The sequence below is a fragment of the Heteronotia binoei genome, chromosome 1 (assembly GCF_032191835.1).
Source record: "Heteronotia binoei isolate CCM8104 ecotype False Entrance Well chromosome 1, APGP_CSIRO_Hbin_v1, whole genome shotgun sequence".
NCBI classification, from domain to species: Eukaryota; Metazoa; Chordata; class Lepidosauria; order Squamata; family Gekkonidae; genus Heteronotia; species Heteronotia binoei.
Genome location: NC_083223.1, coordinates 245,275,026 through 245,292,042, shown reverse-complemented (window position 1 = coordinate 245,292,042; position 17,017 = coordinate 245,275,026). Strand labels below are relative to the sequence as shown.

The 17,017-nt window shown below is 45.7% G+C and overlaps 1 protein-coding gene across 4 annotated transcripts in view; it reads left to right on the top strand.

The window, feature by feature from the left end:
• The window catches only part of EFR3B (EFR3 homolog B), a 127,075-nt gene that overhangs the window by 3,790 nt on the left and 106,268 nt on the right, over positions 1-17,017 (top strand). Inside the window, exon 1 of one of the 4 annotated variants that reach the window (XM_060250548.1) lies at positions 8,741-8,890. The exons of 1 other annotated variant lie outside the window; for it this stretch is intronic. Coding sequence is in view for 1 of the 3 variants with exons in the window: in XM_060250530.1 (XP_060106513.1) it covers positions 8,889-8,895 (7 nt within the window). In the remaining 2 variants the exon portion in view is untranslated. Of the gene's footprint in view, positions 1-8,740; positions 8,896-13,479; positions 13,619-17,017 lie in introns of those variants that run through there. 2 more of the 4 variants (XM_060250530.1, XM_060250539.1) reach the window with 2 other exon arrangements.

Below are 17,017 nucleotides of genomic sequence, written 5' to 3'. Positions count from 1 at the left end.
CAGGTATGGAAAAAGGAACATCTTCATCAGGCTAAGCTTGCCTTATCCAATATAAAAACATAAGAACACTAGAAGAGCACTGTTGGATTAGACCAGTAGTCCATCTAGTCCAACATCCTATCTCACTCAGTAGCCAATCAGTTTTTCTAGAGGGCTGACAACAGGGCATAGAGGAAAAAGCCTTCCCCTCATGTTGCCTCCTGGCTTTGGGATTCAGAGGTTTAGTGCCTCTGAATGTGGAAGTTCCCCTCATTTGCTATGGCTAGTAGCCACTGATAGACCTATCCTCCATGAATCTATCTAATCCCCTTTTGAAGCTGTATTTTCTTGTGGCCATTGTTACATCCTCTGGCAGCTAATTCCACATTTTAATTGCTCTCTGTGTAAAGTAATATGTCATTTTGTTGACTGTCCCTAATTACTGCCCATCAGCTTGATTGTATGCCCTCAAGCTCTAGTATATGGGGAACTCTCTTCACCCCAAGTATAAACCTCTATCATGTCTCTCCCCCCCCTCCAGGCCTCGGATTCAGTGGGAGCTCACAGGAGCACAGCTCCTGAACTTTTCTGAGAGTTCCACCTTGTCCATTGAATAGTAGGTGCAGTTGCATAACAATCCCAGGATGAGCTCCACCACCTATTTTTCTACAAAATGACTCCTGGGCATCTCTTTTCTAAACTGAAAAGTTTCAGACTCTTCAGTCTTTAACTCCAGGGAAGGTACTCCAATCCCTAATAATCTTGGTCACCCTCCTCTGCATTTTTCCAGCTCTATGATGTCTTTTTTTGACACTGTACACAGTATTCCAAATGAAGTCACACCACAGCTCTATGCATGGACATGATAATGCCAGCCATTTTATGTCCAGTCTCTTTCCTAATAATCCCTAACATGGAGTTTGCCTTTTTCACTGTCGCAGCACACTGGGTTGTAAAATAGACATAAAATATAAAAAGTGCACATTAGTGAAGAATGCTGGGGTGGGGGGGGCGGGGAGTAAAGAAAAGGCTCCATTAAGGTTTAAATGCAGATAGAAAGATATGTTTTGATTGGACATCAGCATGAGGAACAGGTGCTGGAGCTGAAAATGTGGTGGTTTGTTGAAAAATTGGTTAGTCTGTAGGAGGATGAGGATGCTAAAGTGTCACTTGGGTACCATAATGGTTACCACTATAGCAGAAACAAAAGACAGAGTTTTACTACACCTTGTAGCCTCCAGCTATGCCTCTTTATTAATGCCTAGGTGTTTGCAGAAAACATCAAAAGAGTTCCTGCTGGGCTTTTTCTACAAAAAACCCCCAAAACCCTGAGGAGGGATAAACAGCCCAGAAACAAGCTGATCATCTTGGTGAGAACAAGGAAACATGCAGGTTCCATTAACTTACTGCCATACTCTGGAACAGAAACCCCAATAATTTTCCACAGACAGAAGCCAGCAGAGTGACCAGGGGATCAGGAAGAGAGTTAGGCCAGTCAGAGATACAAGGAAGCCTGACACATGGAAAAATACTGAGGTGGCTGAATGGATCACCATATCAGGCCACCAGGGGATGATCACAGTTTGGAATGCCCCCTGTCAGTGTTGCCATCCTCCAGGTGGGGCCTGGAAATCTCCCACTATTATAACTGATCTCCAGAAAACAGAGATCAGTTCCCCTGGAGAAAATAGCTGCTCTGGAGGGTGGACTCTATGGCATTATACCCTGCTGAGGTCCCTCCACTCACCAAACCCTGCCCTTCCCAAGCTCCAAGCTCCACCCTCCAAAACTCCATCTATACCTGACAACCTTATCTCACCTTTAAAATCCCCTGCAAATAGAAAACCAGCATGCAAAGCGGGGGGTCTGCCTGCTGTGCTACATTTCTACTTGCATAGATTTTTTAATAGGACAAAGTTTGAGTCTGGTGGCACCTTTAAGTCTTAAGTAAATCTGGTTCAATGTATCCTGTGCATGCACACAAAAGCTTATACCCAGAATTAGTTGGTCTTAAAGGTTCCACTGGACTCAAACTTTGTTCTGTTTCTTAAGACCAACATGGCGGCTGTCATGATCTTGGGCGTAGTGAAGCCACAGGCTTTAGAGAAGCCTGCCTATGAGTAGCTGCAGAGGGCCTACGTTTCCCAGGATCCCTTCTGTCCCTCTGATTGGGTGGCAAGGTTTGGAGGGAAACTAGACCAGAGAAAGGTGGGACCTAGGAGAAAAGCATAAAAAGACCAAGTACAGACAGGGTGTGTTCTCTCTGGAAGGCTGAGCTGGAGAAAGTAGTAGGAGAAATCCCTTACCCTAGGGGTGAATTTGGTATTAGAGGAAGGGAATGTCTAGCTAAACACGTCAGGGCTTCTGTTTATTTGCACCAACCTTTACTGTTTCATATTTACTATTGCACTTAATGCTTATCACCCACTTGTTGTTTGAACACTGTTTAACTGCCTGGAACATGTCTCCTTGGTCACAGTTAAAAGGTTTTATTAAAAGGGCTGCCAAGCTCCTGGGCCGGGCAAGGGTTCTCCCGTGTGGAAGGTCCCCAACCCGCCGGCTTGCATTGGGCCGGTGAGGGGATCCCCTCCCAATGTTGCCAGCGCAATGACGTTACTCGTAAGTGATGTCATTGTGCTGGCAATGTTGTGTGCTGGCTGCTCTAGAATCTTCTGGGGAAACTCTATGGTTTCCCCGGACACTCTAGCAATTTGGGAGGGAAGCTCTATGGTACCGTGGTACAGTCTGTACTACAACCTCAGTCTTCTTCATGAGTAAGTCAGGCCTTAGACTCCACTGCGAAGAGGCAGGAAGCCTTCTCTACTGCTGGGTATCAGAACTTTCCTCTGCTTAACTCCTCAAGGCACATTGGCTGCCTTGGCATCCAATGTCTGAATTCCTGATTGAGGGTTAAAAGCAACCAAATGGCTGAAACCAGAAGATGATGGGCAAATGCTACCTGCTAATCTTCAGAAAAGCCTTTTTATAACCCGACTCTCCCCACTCCCACCCCCCCATAGCCTCAGCATTGCAGACCACAGTTGTTTTCCAGGCAGCCAGACAACCCCAGAGCTTGCAGTTTAGAATTAAAAGCAAACTGAGCACTAAGAAAATTAAATGCAGCCTGTCTGTCTCCTTGGGCTACTCATCTCAAAGCAAGCCATAAAACACTTGGAACAGTGGAAAATCACTCAGTTGGGTTTGCAAAACTTGATGTAATCTGGTGGGCCTGACCCAGCCTGCCAGCTATATGCAGTCACCCATTTTAGGTTGGCTCATTTAGTTTTGTAGTCTGCCTGCGACTGAAAACATAGACCCCTTGGCAAGCACTTGGAAGGCCAGAGCTTGGGGGGGGGGGAGGGGGGCAGGCTGCCTGAGTTCAGGTTGGATGGATGACAAATAAGGTCACCAGCCATGTCTCAGTCTGAGTTTCAGAGGGAGGAGCTTAGGAGACAAAGGGCACTGCCCAGCCAACCAGGGGTGGGGCCTGATGAAGACAGATGGCATATGGTTGGTTAAGAGAACTTAGCTTGTGCCTGATTGGATGGTAGGGTTGCCAGGTCCAACTCAGGAAATATCTGGGGACCTTGGGGGTAGAGCCAGAAGACTTTGGGGGTGGAGCCAGGAATTCTGAAGGGAGTTCTGGGCATCACATCTAAAGGGACTGTATTCCATTTAAATGCCTTCCTTCCATTGGAAATAATGGAAGGTGGGAGCACACTTTGGAGTTCATAGGCCCCAATCTGCTTTTTTTTAACTTGGAGGGGGATGTTGAGAAGAGACACAAGATGCTATGCTAAAAATGTGGTGCCTCTACCTCCAAAAACAGCACCTCCAGAGCCCCAGATACCCATGGATCAAGTATCCATTATACTCTATGGGGACTGGTTTCCATAGGGTATAATGGAATGCCTAGCAGACATTAAAGACAGCATGGTAGAGTGGTTAAATCATAGTTCAGGGGTGGCCAAACTTGCTTAATGCAGAGCAACACAATAAACATCAGATGTTTGAGAACTGCTAGGAAGGAAGGAAAATAGATGGAGAGGAGAGGTGGAAAGAAAGCAACTTTAACTTCAAGTGCATTTTCTAAGCTGCTGGCTGGCTTGGAAAAGTGAAAGAAATTCCTTTTCCAATATGGGGGTGGTGGTGGAGGCTTTGAGAGTCACACAATAGGTGTTAAAGAGCCACTTGTGTCTCCCACACTGCAGTTTGGCCACCCCTGTTATAGTATATAGTCACTGTATATAGTGCTGGACTAAGACTGGGCAAAGCTATCTTCACATCATCCCCTCCAAATGACTTTCAGCCAGTCATGAACTTTAGCCTAACCGACTTACCAAACAGGGTTGTTGTGAGGACTAAATGGGAGAAGGGAGAACTCCAGGAGGAAAGATGCATAAAAATGTTAATAAATAGTGAGATGGGTGGGGGTATACAAACAGCAAATACTTTAATCAGTGCTGCTAAGCAGTGCTCTGGCCCCTCACCTGAGCTTAGCCTTCCCTGGCATTGCATTTAACATGCTCAGATTCTCCTCCCTGAACATGGCATCTTTCTCTGTTCAGAGAATTTCTATGTGGAGGAACCTGCCATTGAAGGGTCACAGCCCAGAGACAAGCTGATCACTTTGGTCAAAACGAAGATCTTTAGAATTCTGATAGAGTGATGTGGGTTCTTTTCTTTTTCTGTCACAAACTTGCATTTATCAGCATGTTCCCCAATTCTTGAGTAGTTTTTTTTTTTTTTAACTTTGTTCACCTGGGCAATGACATCTTTGCATTTTAAATATCCAGTACAGACCTCGCTCACCAGCAGCAGGTACAAAAATAGCTTTGGTCTTGAGAGCCCTTCTGTTGGGGCTGTTTGCTAGCCAACCAGATCCTGCCCCCACCTCATTCCCAAAGTGGAGCCACTGCTCATGTCACCCAGCGATGCTGTTTGCAACCCCACTGAGTGAGGGTGAGCAGCAATCATACACCAGAGGGGTGGCACCTTTTATTGTGCATCTCCCTGTTTAGAAGAGCAATTTAAATTTTAACTGCAGAGAAGGTGGGGACAGTAATTCTTAGCAGGATTCTGAAGCAGATTGTCTCAAATAATAAATAAACCTCAGTAGGATTAGTAAAACCCAGAATATGGTGGCAGATGATGCTCACCAGGATTGGTAGACAAGGCTGCCAGTTTTGGGTTGAGAAATTTGCAGAGACCTGGGAGTGGAGCATGGGGAGTGTGGTATTTGGAGAGGCAAGAAACACTGGGGTGTGTGTGTTAATACCACAGACTCCACCCTCCCAAACTGCCATTGTCTCCTGGGGAACTGATCTTTCATCTGGAAAGTTATAATTCCAGGAGATCTTCAGACACTACCTGGAGGCTGGCAACACTAGGATCCTGCACCACTAACCCACAAAAAAAAATAACAACAACCTGCATCCAGATTATGCTTTTATTCACTGAATGTAAATATGCAGTTAGTGACCTGACTGACAAACCAGTAAACAACAGCAGTAAGCGAGAGAAAGCACCCTGCTGTACAAATCAATAAAATGAAGCCCATCCTTCTCCCCTCCTCTTCAGGTGAAGTTGCAGCAGAACAGAGGCCTTTTTTCCCAGCAGGAACAAACTTCTACTCTTATAAGAATCCAAAAAGCGAAAGCAGTCATCCCATTAGTTTAGGCCAGAGTGTACCCACCCACCTGACCCTGCCTGGCACTAGCTTGGTAGATCATTCGCCAGTGTCAAGTATTCACTTGGCCTTCTGATTCTCTGACTGGTAAAGGATTTCATCAGAATCCATTCACTGGGCCTGTCCATCATTTCCTTTTTCCTCCTCCATTCTTCTTCCATGGAGGAGCCTTCTTTCCCTCTGTTCTTCTGTATCTTTTTAGAGAGCTTGGCCTGCAAAGTTCTACCAAGTTATGCCTGAGACTAAGGAAGGAGCTAACAGGGTTGGTAGGAAGGAAGGAAGCAGGCAGGAACTGAACAAACTGAGGAGGGGGAAGCTTAGTGGGGGAGTGCCTCATGAGTCCATCAGACACTACCACCACTCCTCTTGCTGTCTGGAATATATATTTCTGCTCCTAATCTGTGAGATTTTCCCTCCAGCATTTCCAATTATATATGTTGCTGAATTAAAGTGGTTTGGGAACACAAAGGGGATAAACACAGTGCATTTTTTCAAAGCTAACAATGTTATTTTCCTAAAATTTATCAATAAGATTTAGGATCTAGGCCAGGAGTGTCAAACTCAATTGTTATGAGGGCCGGATCTGACATAAATGAGACCTTGTTGGGCCAGACCATGCGTGTCATAAAATGTAATGCCAAGTAGCAGAGATATAAGCTTTAAAAGGAAACAGACAAACACATTTAAAGATGTTTTTAAAAAATTAAACTTCCTTAAAACATTAGCACTTGTTGCTCTTAAATTTGCTTTTCTTTGTATCTTTTCTGTGTGATCCAAGGAACTAGGCAGAGGAAGCTCTGCCTCTTTCCTTCCTTCCTTCTCCAGGGGACCAGGAGGGGGAGGAGCCTCAGCCAACAGAAGGAAGAGAGGGTTGGCTCTGCTGTGCGATTGAGAGAGCCTGGCAAAGCAAGCTCTCCCTCCCTTCCTCCCCAAGGGAGGAGCCTCAGCCAATGAAAAAATAGAGGTTTTGCTCTGTAGCTCCTGTGCAACTGAGCAAGCCTTGCAAAAAAGAAAGCAGACAACAGCCAGTTGCTTGGGGGGCTGATTTGGCCCCTGGGCTACATGTCTGACACCCCTGATCTAGGCTGTTATTGGTGAAATGTTTTCTAAAGCTTGAAAAACAGGTAAGGGAATTGCCATACCATTAACCTCCCTAATCTTAAGGTAACCAAGTCATGGTCACTGGTGTGTGGACACCCTTATCTCCTTTTCAAGCTGTTAAGAGGATTGTTTTCTTTTATGTCCTTCTCAGGAATTCAAAGTGTTCTGTAAACAGGAAGTGGAGTGAATTATGTCTGAGAATGGGGTTTAAGCTATCCTTTGAGTTACTGGAGCCTGACCTTCTTGCTTTGTATTTTCCTATAAAGGATGGACTTTGTATCTGTTCAGGAAGCCAGCCTGCTGGTGAACTCTAATGAGCTGGTGTCAAAATGAATTCATTCTTAAATAAAACTGCCTATTCGGGAGCAGAAAAGCCTTAAAGTGAGTTTTTTTCTCTCCCAGACAGATCTTGGTAATAGAGAGAGTGGATTTTCATTCGGTTTAAGGAAAAATCTCCTTACACATGGAAACCTTAAATTTAAAGAATCCCTGTATTTAAAAAGTAATTTTTTTTAAAAAAAAAATCTGTTATTTCCAGGGGTTTTTTTCTCCTGGAGGAACATGGTGGAATGGACTTCCAGAACCTCTTTGTGAAAACAATTTAAAAAAATGTTTAAAAGTTTATGAGGGGCACCCATATGTTTCTCCTTCATTTCCCTCTTGAGAATTCTGGCACCTCTTTTTCCAGGAAAATAAAAGCCCTGGTAATTCCTATTTGTTTCTGCTTCTGGGCAGACAAGTGATGCTTTGAGAGCAGTTCAACAAGAGTTTCTGCATGTGTATGTATTTCAGTAGGCTAGAACATGTTTTAATTTAAAAATTTATCGTACCCTTTTAAGAACCTTGCAAAGTGTTCTAGGCTAACAGCATGTGCAGAAAGGATTGCCCCAAGCTATTTTGCTGTCCAAGAAGCTGCAGAAATCAAAAGGCTTCCCTGCAGGTTAAAAAAAACTTAGCACATCCCAGAAAGACTCCTGACTTCTTACTCCCTGGTGTTAATTTTCTGCATGCAAGGTACAAGGCTTGTTTGTTTGGAAAGACATTATGATTCCTTCACCTTGGACAGTCTGATTTAGATGAATGTGTAGCATAGTTATTACTGGGGACTGGGGTTAAAGAATTTCAAATCCCAGTGGGGTAGCCATGCTGCAGCAAGACAAACAGGAGTCTTGTGCTTGAAGACAAATTATTGTAGCATGAGCACCAGTAACATAAAGCGAAACCTCAGAATTTGCATAGGAAGAAGCTTTTCGCCAAGTCAGGTCACTGTTAGGCGGGGGTGGGGTGGGGGGGTCCTCTCTGTATGACAGCAGTTCTGCAGGATCTCCACTCCCAAAACTGCTAAGATCCTTTTAAAGCTTAAAATGCCAGAAACTGAACCTAGGACTTACTTTTTCTGAGACACATCACTGGTCTAACAATGCTCAGTATTCTCACTGCTACTGGTAGGGTCTCAGGCTGAGGATCTTTCACATCACCTGATTTAACTGCAGATGCCAGGGATTGAATTTGAGATCTCTTTCACTCAAAGCAGATGCTCTGCTGCCACTGAGCCATAATTGTTCCCGCTTCCGAACATCACTTTCTCCCTGGCCAGGAGCTGAAGAACAGACCTATAATGCAGTGAATGCAAGAACTCTGGACATAGCGTCCTTAACCCTTTCCATGCCGATGTCTCCTTTCCTCAGTACTATTCGTGCTATAAAGCCCAAACCTATATTAAACGTTCGCTAATATTCGAAATCTAAAATGTAGATCTAAACGCGCCTCCCCACTAACGTTGACCCGATGATCCTATAAATAACCCGCAGGAACCCGAGACCCCCTTCCGTGCAAAGCTCCGCCTGCAAACTCCCCAAAGCCCACCCGCGAGGGGCGTGGCTAATTAGGAAGGGTCTCCTCCCGCCGACGCGCAGCCTCAGTCCCTGTCGCAGCAGGGGGAGCCTGAATGGGCATTCCCGCGCGCGCGCCCCCCTTTCTGCTCCATTCATTGCCCCTGGTGGCTCCGCCCATCCCGGGCTGCGCCGCGGCGGCTGAATGAAAAGGCGCTGCAGCGGCAGGATCGGCCCGGGCGATTGAACCGGCGCTTCAGAGACTGGCTGCGCAGCGCAGCTGAGAGATGTACGGTAAGGGCGGTAGGGATGGAGGACGGCTGAGAAGCGTGGTAGGGTGGCTGGCTGTTCTGTTTCCCTTTTCAAACCAGGGGGTGGCTGCGTGTTTCCGATTTGCTCCGCTGGGGGGAGGGTTAGGAGGGCTTGCAATTTTCGACGGAAGCGGCTTTGGAGAGTTGAAAGGGATGTCCCGCTCGTCCGCTCAGGGAGACCCCTCCCCCGTGCAAGACATTCCCTTCCAACATATAATCAAGAGCAAGTTCCACTTCTCTCCCCCTACCCTATTCCTCCCCCCCCCCTTAGTAAAAAAACCAAAACGGTGCTTGCCTGGTGATTTTGGGAGGAGATGGAGTGGGTGAGGCGTTTTTGGTAGGAAAGAAAACCAACTTTCTCAGCCTTTTGCCCAAGGATAGGCGTAAATTCCTCTGAGCTGTAGAATCTCCAGAGAGGGAAAGGACCCTGTCTCTGGTGAAGGATACGCCCCAAAATGAAAGCCAGCTCTGAGGTCTAGAATCCCCATAGAAAAGAGAGGTGCTCTCCATCTTCTCTCTGGTGGGGTGAAAAGCAACTTTCGGGGAGAGGAGTTCTGAGTGGAAGAGGATTATACAGCCACTTATCTAACCCCTTCAGCTCAGTTGTGGTTCATTGCTTGACTTGTTTGATGGGGATGTGCCCCTGTAGAAATATCCCTACCCACAGAAAGCTAACATGTCAGGAAAGCTAGTACCCTTTCCCCTACAGGCAGAGAATTTCCGCATGGAAAACATTCCATCATCATGCAAGCCCCCGTGTGCATTGGTGTGCCACCTGGGGAGGGAATAATTACTCCCTCCCCCCTGGAGGAAAGATCTGTTCCTCGGAGAGTCCCAGAGAGGTTGTTTTCCTTATGAGTTTCATTGGGACCTCTGTCTAGCATCACACCTTTAACAAAGAACTCAACCACAGCAGCCTCCTAGATCCAGATCAAGTGGACCGGATGCCTACCAGGGTTGTGTAGGGAAGGTTTGTGTCATTTCGAGGAACTGGCCCTTCCCCTGCTCTACCTCAAAATCTCCAGAAATTTTCCAGCCCTTCCAGCCTTCTTTTCCTGAAACCCTGCTCCATTGGTAGTTGTGGTTTTTTCTCTTCATCAGGGACCTCTGCAGTTCCGTTTTGCAGGCACAACTTTTCCTCCCCCACCTTCCCCATGTGTTGCTTACTGCTTTTGGAATGCCATGTTGACTTGGCTTCTCTCAGGCTGATTGTAGCTTGCTTGTCTCAGTGGTGCATATGACCAAAGGATTTTGGGCTGTGAAAAAAGGCATGAGTCTTTCGTGCTTGGGTTGACCTGCCTGTGTTTTTCAGGACAGGACAGAAGCCTTAGGATAACTCCCCCCCCCCCCCCCAATCCTGCTGTTCTGAATATATTTGTATGAGGATGGCAGCTTCCCAGAGCAAGCATAGATGGAGATTGTGCCTGGATTCTTTGAGCCTGGAGACTCTGGAGCTGGCACTTATGAAGTCTGCTCTTCTGTTCATACCAACCTGCACATATGGGGGCACAGTAGATGTGGGGGGGGACACACCTGTTTTAATCATTGGTCTCAATCTGTGTTTATTTAATTAGATGTTATTGCAGCCATAGAGTTGGGCGATTTATTTAAATATAATAAAGTCAGATTGCTATCCTCTTCTTCACCCTTCTTCTGTTATCGCACACCTTTATCAGCAGCCCAGTGTCTAGAGCACAGCTCTTTATAATTTTGTCCCTTTGCCAGAAAAAGCCTCTGGTGAAATTTCTGCAGGTCTGGCTGCTTAAAGGCATGAGAACAGGGTTGGCAAACAAGATGACAGAGTTACGGTTGTTGAGAGGATTAGGGGAGGGAGAACTCCTGTATGATGCCCAGAGCTCCTTGGAGGATGGGTGGGGTAAAAAATGTGAAAGATTGGAGGTGGGTATGTTCTCATCTAAGGCCTGCCAGCATTCTGCATATTTGGTCCCTGGACCTTGTATGCAGAGTTTGTCTTCCTCCCCCAGGTGACCCCCTGCTTTCTTCCCTCTGTCTACACTTGATGGTATTGTTGATGCTTTCTCGCTGTGCACAGTCAGTGTTGGAGGGAGTGTGTTTGCGTGGGATGATCACAGCTATGCACATACCATTTATTTTTGCCCTGCTGTATTTTGGCTCCCGCTTATGGGAGAATCACGATAATGGTGAATCATATTGAGTAAGAAAAGGGGTGGTGGAATGGTGCTGTATATTGCTGTGAATTTGTTTCTCAACCTTTGTGTCTAACTCTGGTGACCAAATGTTACTTAATGCTGCCAGTACTTAAGCTTTTTCTGAAACATGCCACCCAGAGATGGAGCGCTCTCTGTAAATGGCACTATTTGAAGTTGCCATGTAAATAGTCATACCATTGGTCCATATAGCTCAGTATTGTCTAATTGGACTGGCAGAAGCTTTTTTGCTGCCTAGGGTAGAGAAAGTTCTTTCCTGCAATCTGCTACTGAGACCTCTTAAAGTAGAGATGCCAGGTACTGAACCAGGGACCTTCTGCATGCAAAACTTGTGCTCTACCACTGAGCTGGAACATTTCCTTTGGAGTGGCCACCCACAGAGAGCCCAGGTAGCAGAGGAGAGCAAAAACCATCTTCCTTAACTTTAAAATGTAAACCTTGTTAGCAGAAGCCACGATGGATGGAGGATGGCTGGTTGCCAATCCCATTTATGACCCTGTCTCACCCAGTGGCAACTGCACATCCTCTCTTCCTTAGTCTGAGTGTTTTCATCTATAAATTGAGCCTGTTAATATTTTCCTTAGCAGGGTTGATGTGAAGATAATTTCCAGCTGTTCACATGTTAAAAGCAGCAGTAAAGCTAGGTCCTTACCTAGGTCACCTGTTCCTCCCAGATGTGCAGATTCCTGTGTTCACTGTTTTACCTGGAATGCTGCATGTATATATGCTGATGCAGATGGGCTTGTAAAAAAAATTTCAGGCTTCTAACTTGTTCTATTTTTCTGCAAGTCTGTGTTTAAAAATGCTGCATAAAAGAGCAGTAGGGTTTAACTAGCTCTTGCATCACTATCTCTTTGCCCTCCCCCCCCAGCTTTGTAAAAACTGGCATGCAAACATTGACTTAGATCCTGTGGTAAATCACTGCTGATGGAAACTATTCCCATCAGCTGAATGGGGCTTCTTGTCTTCTGCCCCAGTCTGGCATCATATGCTGCTCCCGAGGGCACAGGAAAAGCATGAGAGGCCAGCGCAAGACAGGGGAACCAGCAAAAATTTCCCTCCCTGCTTCTGTTAGCAGAAATTTAGCATAGCATCCATGCAGCTGTATAATTGATTGGCTTCATTCCCAAGTCTATCTGCTAAGTCCTCCGTTGCGATGATTTGTTGTATGTTGTCAAGTGTTGATGGGGTAATTGTTTTGCCAGATCTTTGCAATAATAGATCTTGCTGACAATATTAGTTGGCGGGTTCCCTCCTCCCTTTCCCTGATTATGAGATTGTGCTCAGAGACTCTATCTGGTGAGAAATTTCTCTTGGGCACGTCCTGTTGGAAACGGGAAGGTGGGTTCTCATGCTCGTGTTCTTTTTCATTCAGACCGTTCCCTATGGATTGTGTCCGTGGTGGTTCATGTCCCTAGTGGTAGATATCAATTGCTTTTTTAAAAAGTCATATTTTTCTGTTATCTGAAATAGTGCTGTGGGATATTTACCCTTTGATTTCAGCTGAAGGTTACACAGGCACTCCAGAAGTATTGTTGAGCATAGATTCAAACTTCTTGGTCTAGCATTCAAACCTGCTATGCCACACTAGCTCTCATAGTCTCAGTGTCCTTTGGCAAAACACCTTTCAGTAATAGTGGACAGCATCCAACATCAGTGGTTCTTCGGGGGGCAGGGGCCTTAGTCTGAAGGCAGGCTTCCTGCTTTGCTTAGTGGGCTGGTAGGTTGCAGGGTGCTGTGGAGTTTGAGACATAAGAGCAGAGTTGTGGGTAGAATGAGATTTCAGCTGGCCACAGAAGTTCAGTGCTTGTTAGAGCACCTATAGCTCAGGGGCTTCTTCTGTGTTTTGCGTATGCAGCTGTTTCAGTTTCCTTTTGCTGTTTTGACTCCTTGCGTGTTGCTTCATATTGCATTGTTTTTTTCAATTGTAGAGCTTTGGGTTAGAGCATATAAAAAATTTAATCAATTAGCTGTGGGTTGTAAAGAAATAGATGGCCACCCTTGTTACATGTTCGCAGCTCAGCAGGGCTTTGGAACAAGAGCGGTGCTTTTAAAATTTATTTTATTTTTGGCTCGTGCCCTGCAATATACTTAATTTGATTGTGTGTTATCCTTTTTTGACCCTGCCCAAAGCCAAATTGCTTGGCAGGGTCCCCAGGAAGCAAATCCTTACACTTTGGGGGCTGTTAATGTTGAACAGCTGGCTTAGACAGCTGGCTAAGCCCCTTCCTTCTCAGTCGTGGGTGTTTCATCAGCCCTTCCAGGTTAAAATGTGCAGCCAGTGTTGATTAAATTTGCCTCTATCCTATCTGAGCCTGTGAGGGCAAAGGGCACTTTTTCCATTTCCTTCTTCCAGTCTGAGCTTGGACAGTTTGTTTGCAAAGAGTGGAGAGTCTCTTCTAAACCGTGAGTCTGTTGCAAGAGGCCCAGGCTGATGTTGAGACCAGATAGCTTGCAGCCTTGACCCCTGGCAAAGTTGGTGCTGTCCCCTGTACGGAAGCTGGTGCAAAGACCAAGGTACATGCTTGTTCCTTTGCTTCCTTGTCCTGGCTTTTCTGGTCCTGGGGAATTGCCTAGCAACTGTCCTTCCTTCCTTCCTTCCTTCCTTCCTTCCTTCCTTCCTTCCTTCCTTCCTTCCTTCCTTCCTTCCTTCCTTCCTTCCTTCCTTCCTTCCTTCCTTCCTTCCTTCCTTCCTTCCTTCCTTCCTTCCTTCCTTCCTCATTCTCCACTCTTGGCATGGGGTCCCTAGTTTGTTCCCATTGTCTTCTTGGGAAACAAGTCATCTGAGAGAGACCCCAAGATATGTACAGGGAGCCTCTTCTAAAGCTGTGAGATGGTGGCCCAAAGAAACCCAGAGGCTTGATGAGGTGCTGTGCCTCTTGGTGCTGTTGAAAAGGTAGATTTGGATGGAGTATGAACTGGAGCATTAGATCTGGGTGGTTTTTGTTCAAGTTCGGCATCTGGTCAGCTGCAGTAATTTGGACAGGAAGGAATTGCTCCCCAGTCTGGCTAGCAATCTGGCCAGGCTGGTCTGTTCTCTGTCCCTGTGACTCAGAATTCTAGTGGGATCTAGTTCACAGGCACCTCTTCTGGGGTCTGTAGGCTCACATTGTGGCCAGGATTGTAGGGCTGCCTCCAGGACTGTTTTGAAGGTGCCCAATCAGTTGGCGTGGGTGGTGCATGTAGGTCAACTGAGCACACTCCTCTGCACCAGCAGGTGCTCAGGCTTTTCTCTCCCCCCTTCCCTGTGGTTGTTTTTACTGATCCCAGGATTGGGGAGGGGCAGGGTGTTCTCACCTTCCTGGCAGTGCATGCAAGTTTTGTGGAGCTTCCAAGCAAGTTTCCCCAGAATTCAGCTGACTTGGTAGGATCTCTTGGGCCTCTGGAACCTGGTGTTTGCCCAGCTTGGATACAGTCTTCTGCCAATCCAGTTGGAGTGGCTATTTCATGTGAACAGTTCTGGGCTGGATCAGGTAGGGACTTGGGGTCCAGGTGCATTGTGATTTCCTCCAGCTCCTTTCATTCTGTGGCTCCAGCCTCACAAGATCCATGCCGTGGTCACTGGGCTATCCCACATCAGACTGCTGCGGGGGGGGGGGGGGGGGCTGATGGTAGAATTTACAAAACAAAATGACACTGGCTTTGCAGCACTAGCATGTCAGAAAAAAAGAGCTCCAATTTAGTCTTCCTGTGCACTTAGAAAACTACATTGCTGGTGAAATCTTTCCCCCTACATTATCCTTGATATGAGTTCCGTGAGTGGTACAACCCAGAGACAATTTGACCGCCTCATCTGCAGTCTGTCTCTTGGCTCACTGATCTGATGAATGAAGAGTGACTGGGTGGGCAATGTGAAAACCATGGTGAATTTTGAATTTCTTTTTTAAAAAGCAAGTTAATCTTGAAATTCTATTTTACCTTCTTTGTATACAATGAGATAAAGAATGTGATGGATTTACATAACACGGAATGACGCAGAATTGTAAATCAGCACAATTCATATCGAAACTTTCTCTTTCTCGATAGCAAGGTGCTCACCAAATGGGTGGAAATGTATCTATAAAATGAGACTGTGACTGGAGTGGAATCCCTTCCCATTAGGCTTTGTCCCCTCCTTCCCTTCTACTGGTTGCTCACCTCTGTGTGCCCGTTATTCACTCCTGACCTTTCTCTTCCCAGCCCCAGTGCTGTATTAATTAGTTTTTAGTCAGCTGGTTGCTGGGCATGCAAATAGATCTGAGAGGCGAATGAAGAGAAGGTCAGGGCTTTTTTTGAGCAGGAATGCAGTTCCGGCTGGCATGGCGTCAGGGTGTGTGGCCTAATATGCAAATGAGTTCCTGCTGGGCTTTTTCAACAAAAAAGCCCTAAGAATGGTGAAATTGTTGCTGATATTATGGAAGCATTGATGGCTGCTTTTTATCCAAGAAGCAGCCATGACATTCTTCCGTGGCATTCTTATGGGGAGGAGCCTTTGTGGGGGGGCTGTTTTCCATCTGAGCAGACTTTTGCCTCTCAGTTTTCCTCTGACATGGCTCCCCCTTATGCCAGCAAAACAAAACGTAGGAAAAGATATACCAGGGAACAGACTTTTAGCAACATAGGACATTAGCAGAGAACAGCAGAGAACATAGTTAATTTAAGTTTAGACAGTTGTTATCACAAATGACTTCACAGTCACACAGGTCGTCAGTTCGTATGTTGAGGGAGCACAGAATGGGAACTGAATCTTGACTGACCCCTTAACCAAATGTTTTCAAACTTGCTCTGGCATAAAAGAGGATGAGATTCCCTAAGAAAATGACATTTCTCTTTATTTGCTTTTGTTACAGTTATTTTTTTAAAACAGGATTCTAGGGTGGATTAAAACTGTGAATCATCTAGATTTTTTTAAAAAAGCGCTTTATAAAGAAATCTAAATTTAAAGTAGATCTATTCAGTCCCACGCCTGTTATCTCTTAAAGCTGACTGACTTAAAGGCTGATTCTTTCTCTTACATTTTGATTCCATCCATCCTCCAAGCAGCTTTCATGATTGTTGCCCCTTGTACAACAACCCTGTAAAGTAGGATAGGCTGAGAGATAGGGAGTAGTATTACTTTTTTATCCTACCCTTCCTCCAGGAAGATCAGGACAACACTCATGACTCAACCCGTCACCCTCCCCCCATTTTAGTCTCACAACAAACCTGTGAGGTAGGATGAAGCTGAGAGCAACTGGCAGAGTCACCCAGTTTGCTTCATATGAACATATGAAGCTGCTTTATACTGAATCAGACCCTCTGTCCATCAAAGTCAGTATTGTCTACTCAGACTGGCAGCGGCTCTCCAGGGTCTCAAGCTGAGGTTTTTCACGCCTACTTGCCTGGACCCTTTTTAGTTGGAGATGCCAGGGATTGAACCTGGGACCTTCTGCTTACCAAGCAGATGCTCTACCGCTGAGCCACCGTCCCTCTCCATAATCCCTTTGGGGAGTAGGTAGATCTCAGCTGGTTCTCCCCAGCTCTCTGATTTCTCTCTGTAAGGAAGGTTTGAAAAGCAAAACACAGACCTACATTTAAAATCTACAGGTAGGTCCCTGAATCAACCTGGTTTATTATAACCTTTATGTTAGTAAATTGTCCCCTGACAATTATACTGCATGTGGAAAATTTATTGAACCTATAAACAAATTGAAGTCTCATTTGGTTTACTCCTTAGTTTCATTTTCAATAGTTTGTTTCTGAGGAACTTAGAAAGAGAGTAGCTTCGTTGCTATTGTGTAGCCCTGACCTACTTTAAAGTATTTCCCCTCTCTAAATTTGTATGCAAGGAGAAGGACTTCCAGAATTGCTTTATAGGAATGTTTTTCTGCTTGTCTCCCTTTTTTAGGCATTGCTTTTTTCATAAATGTTCTCCCTTCAGGGAACACCTTTGACATC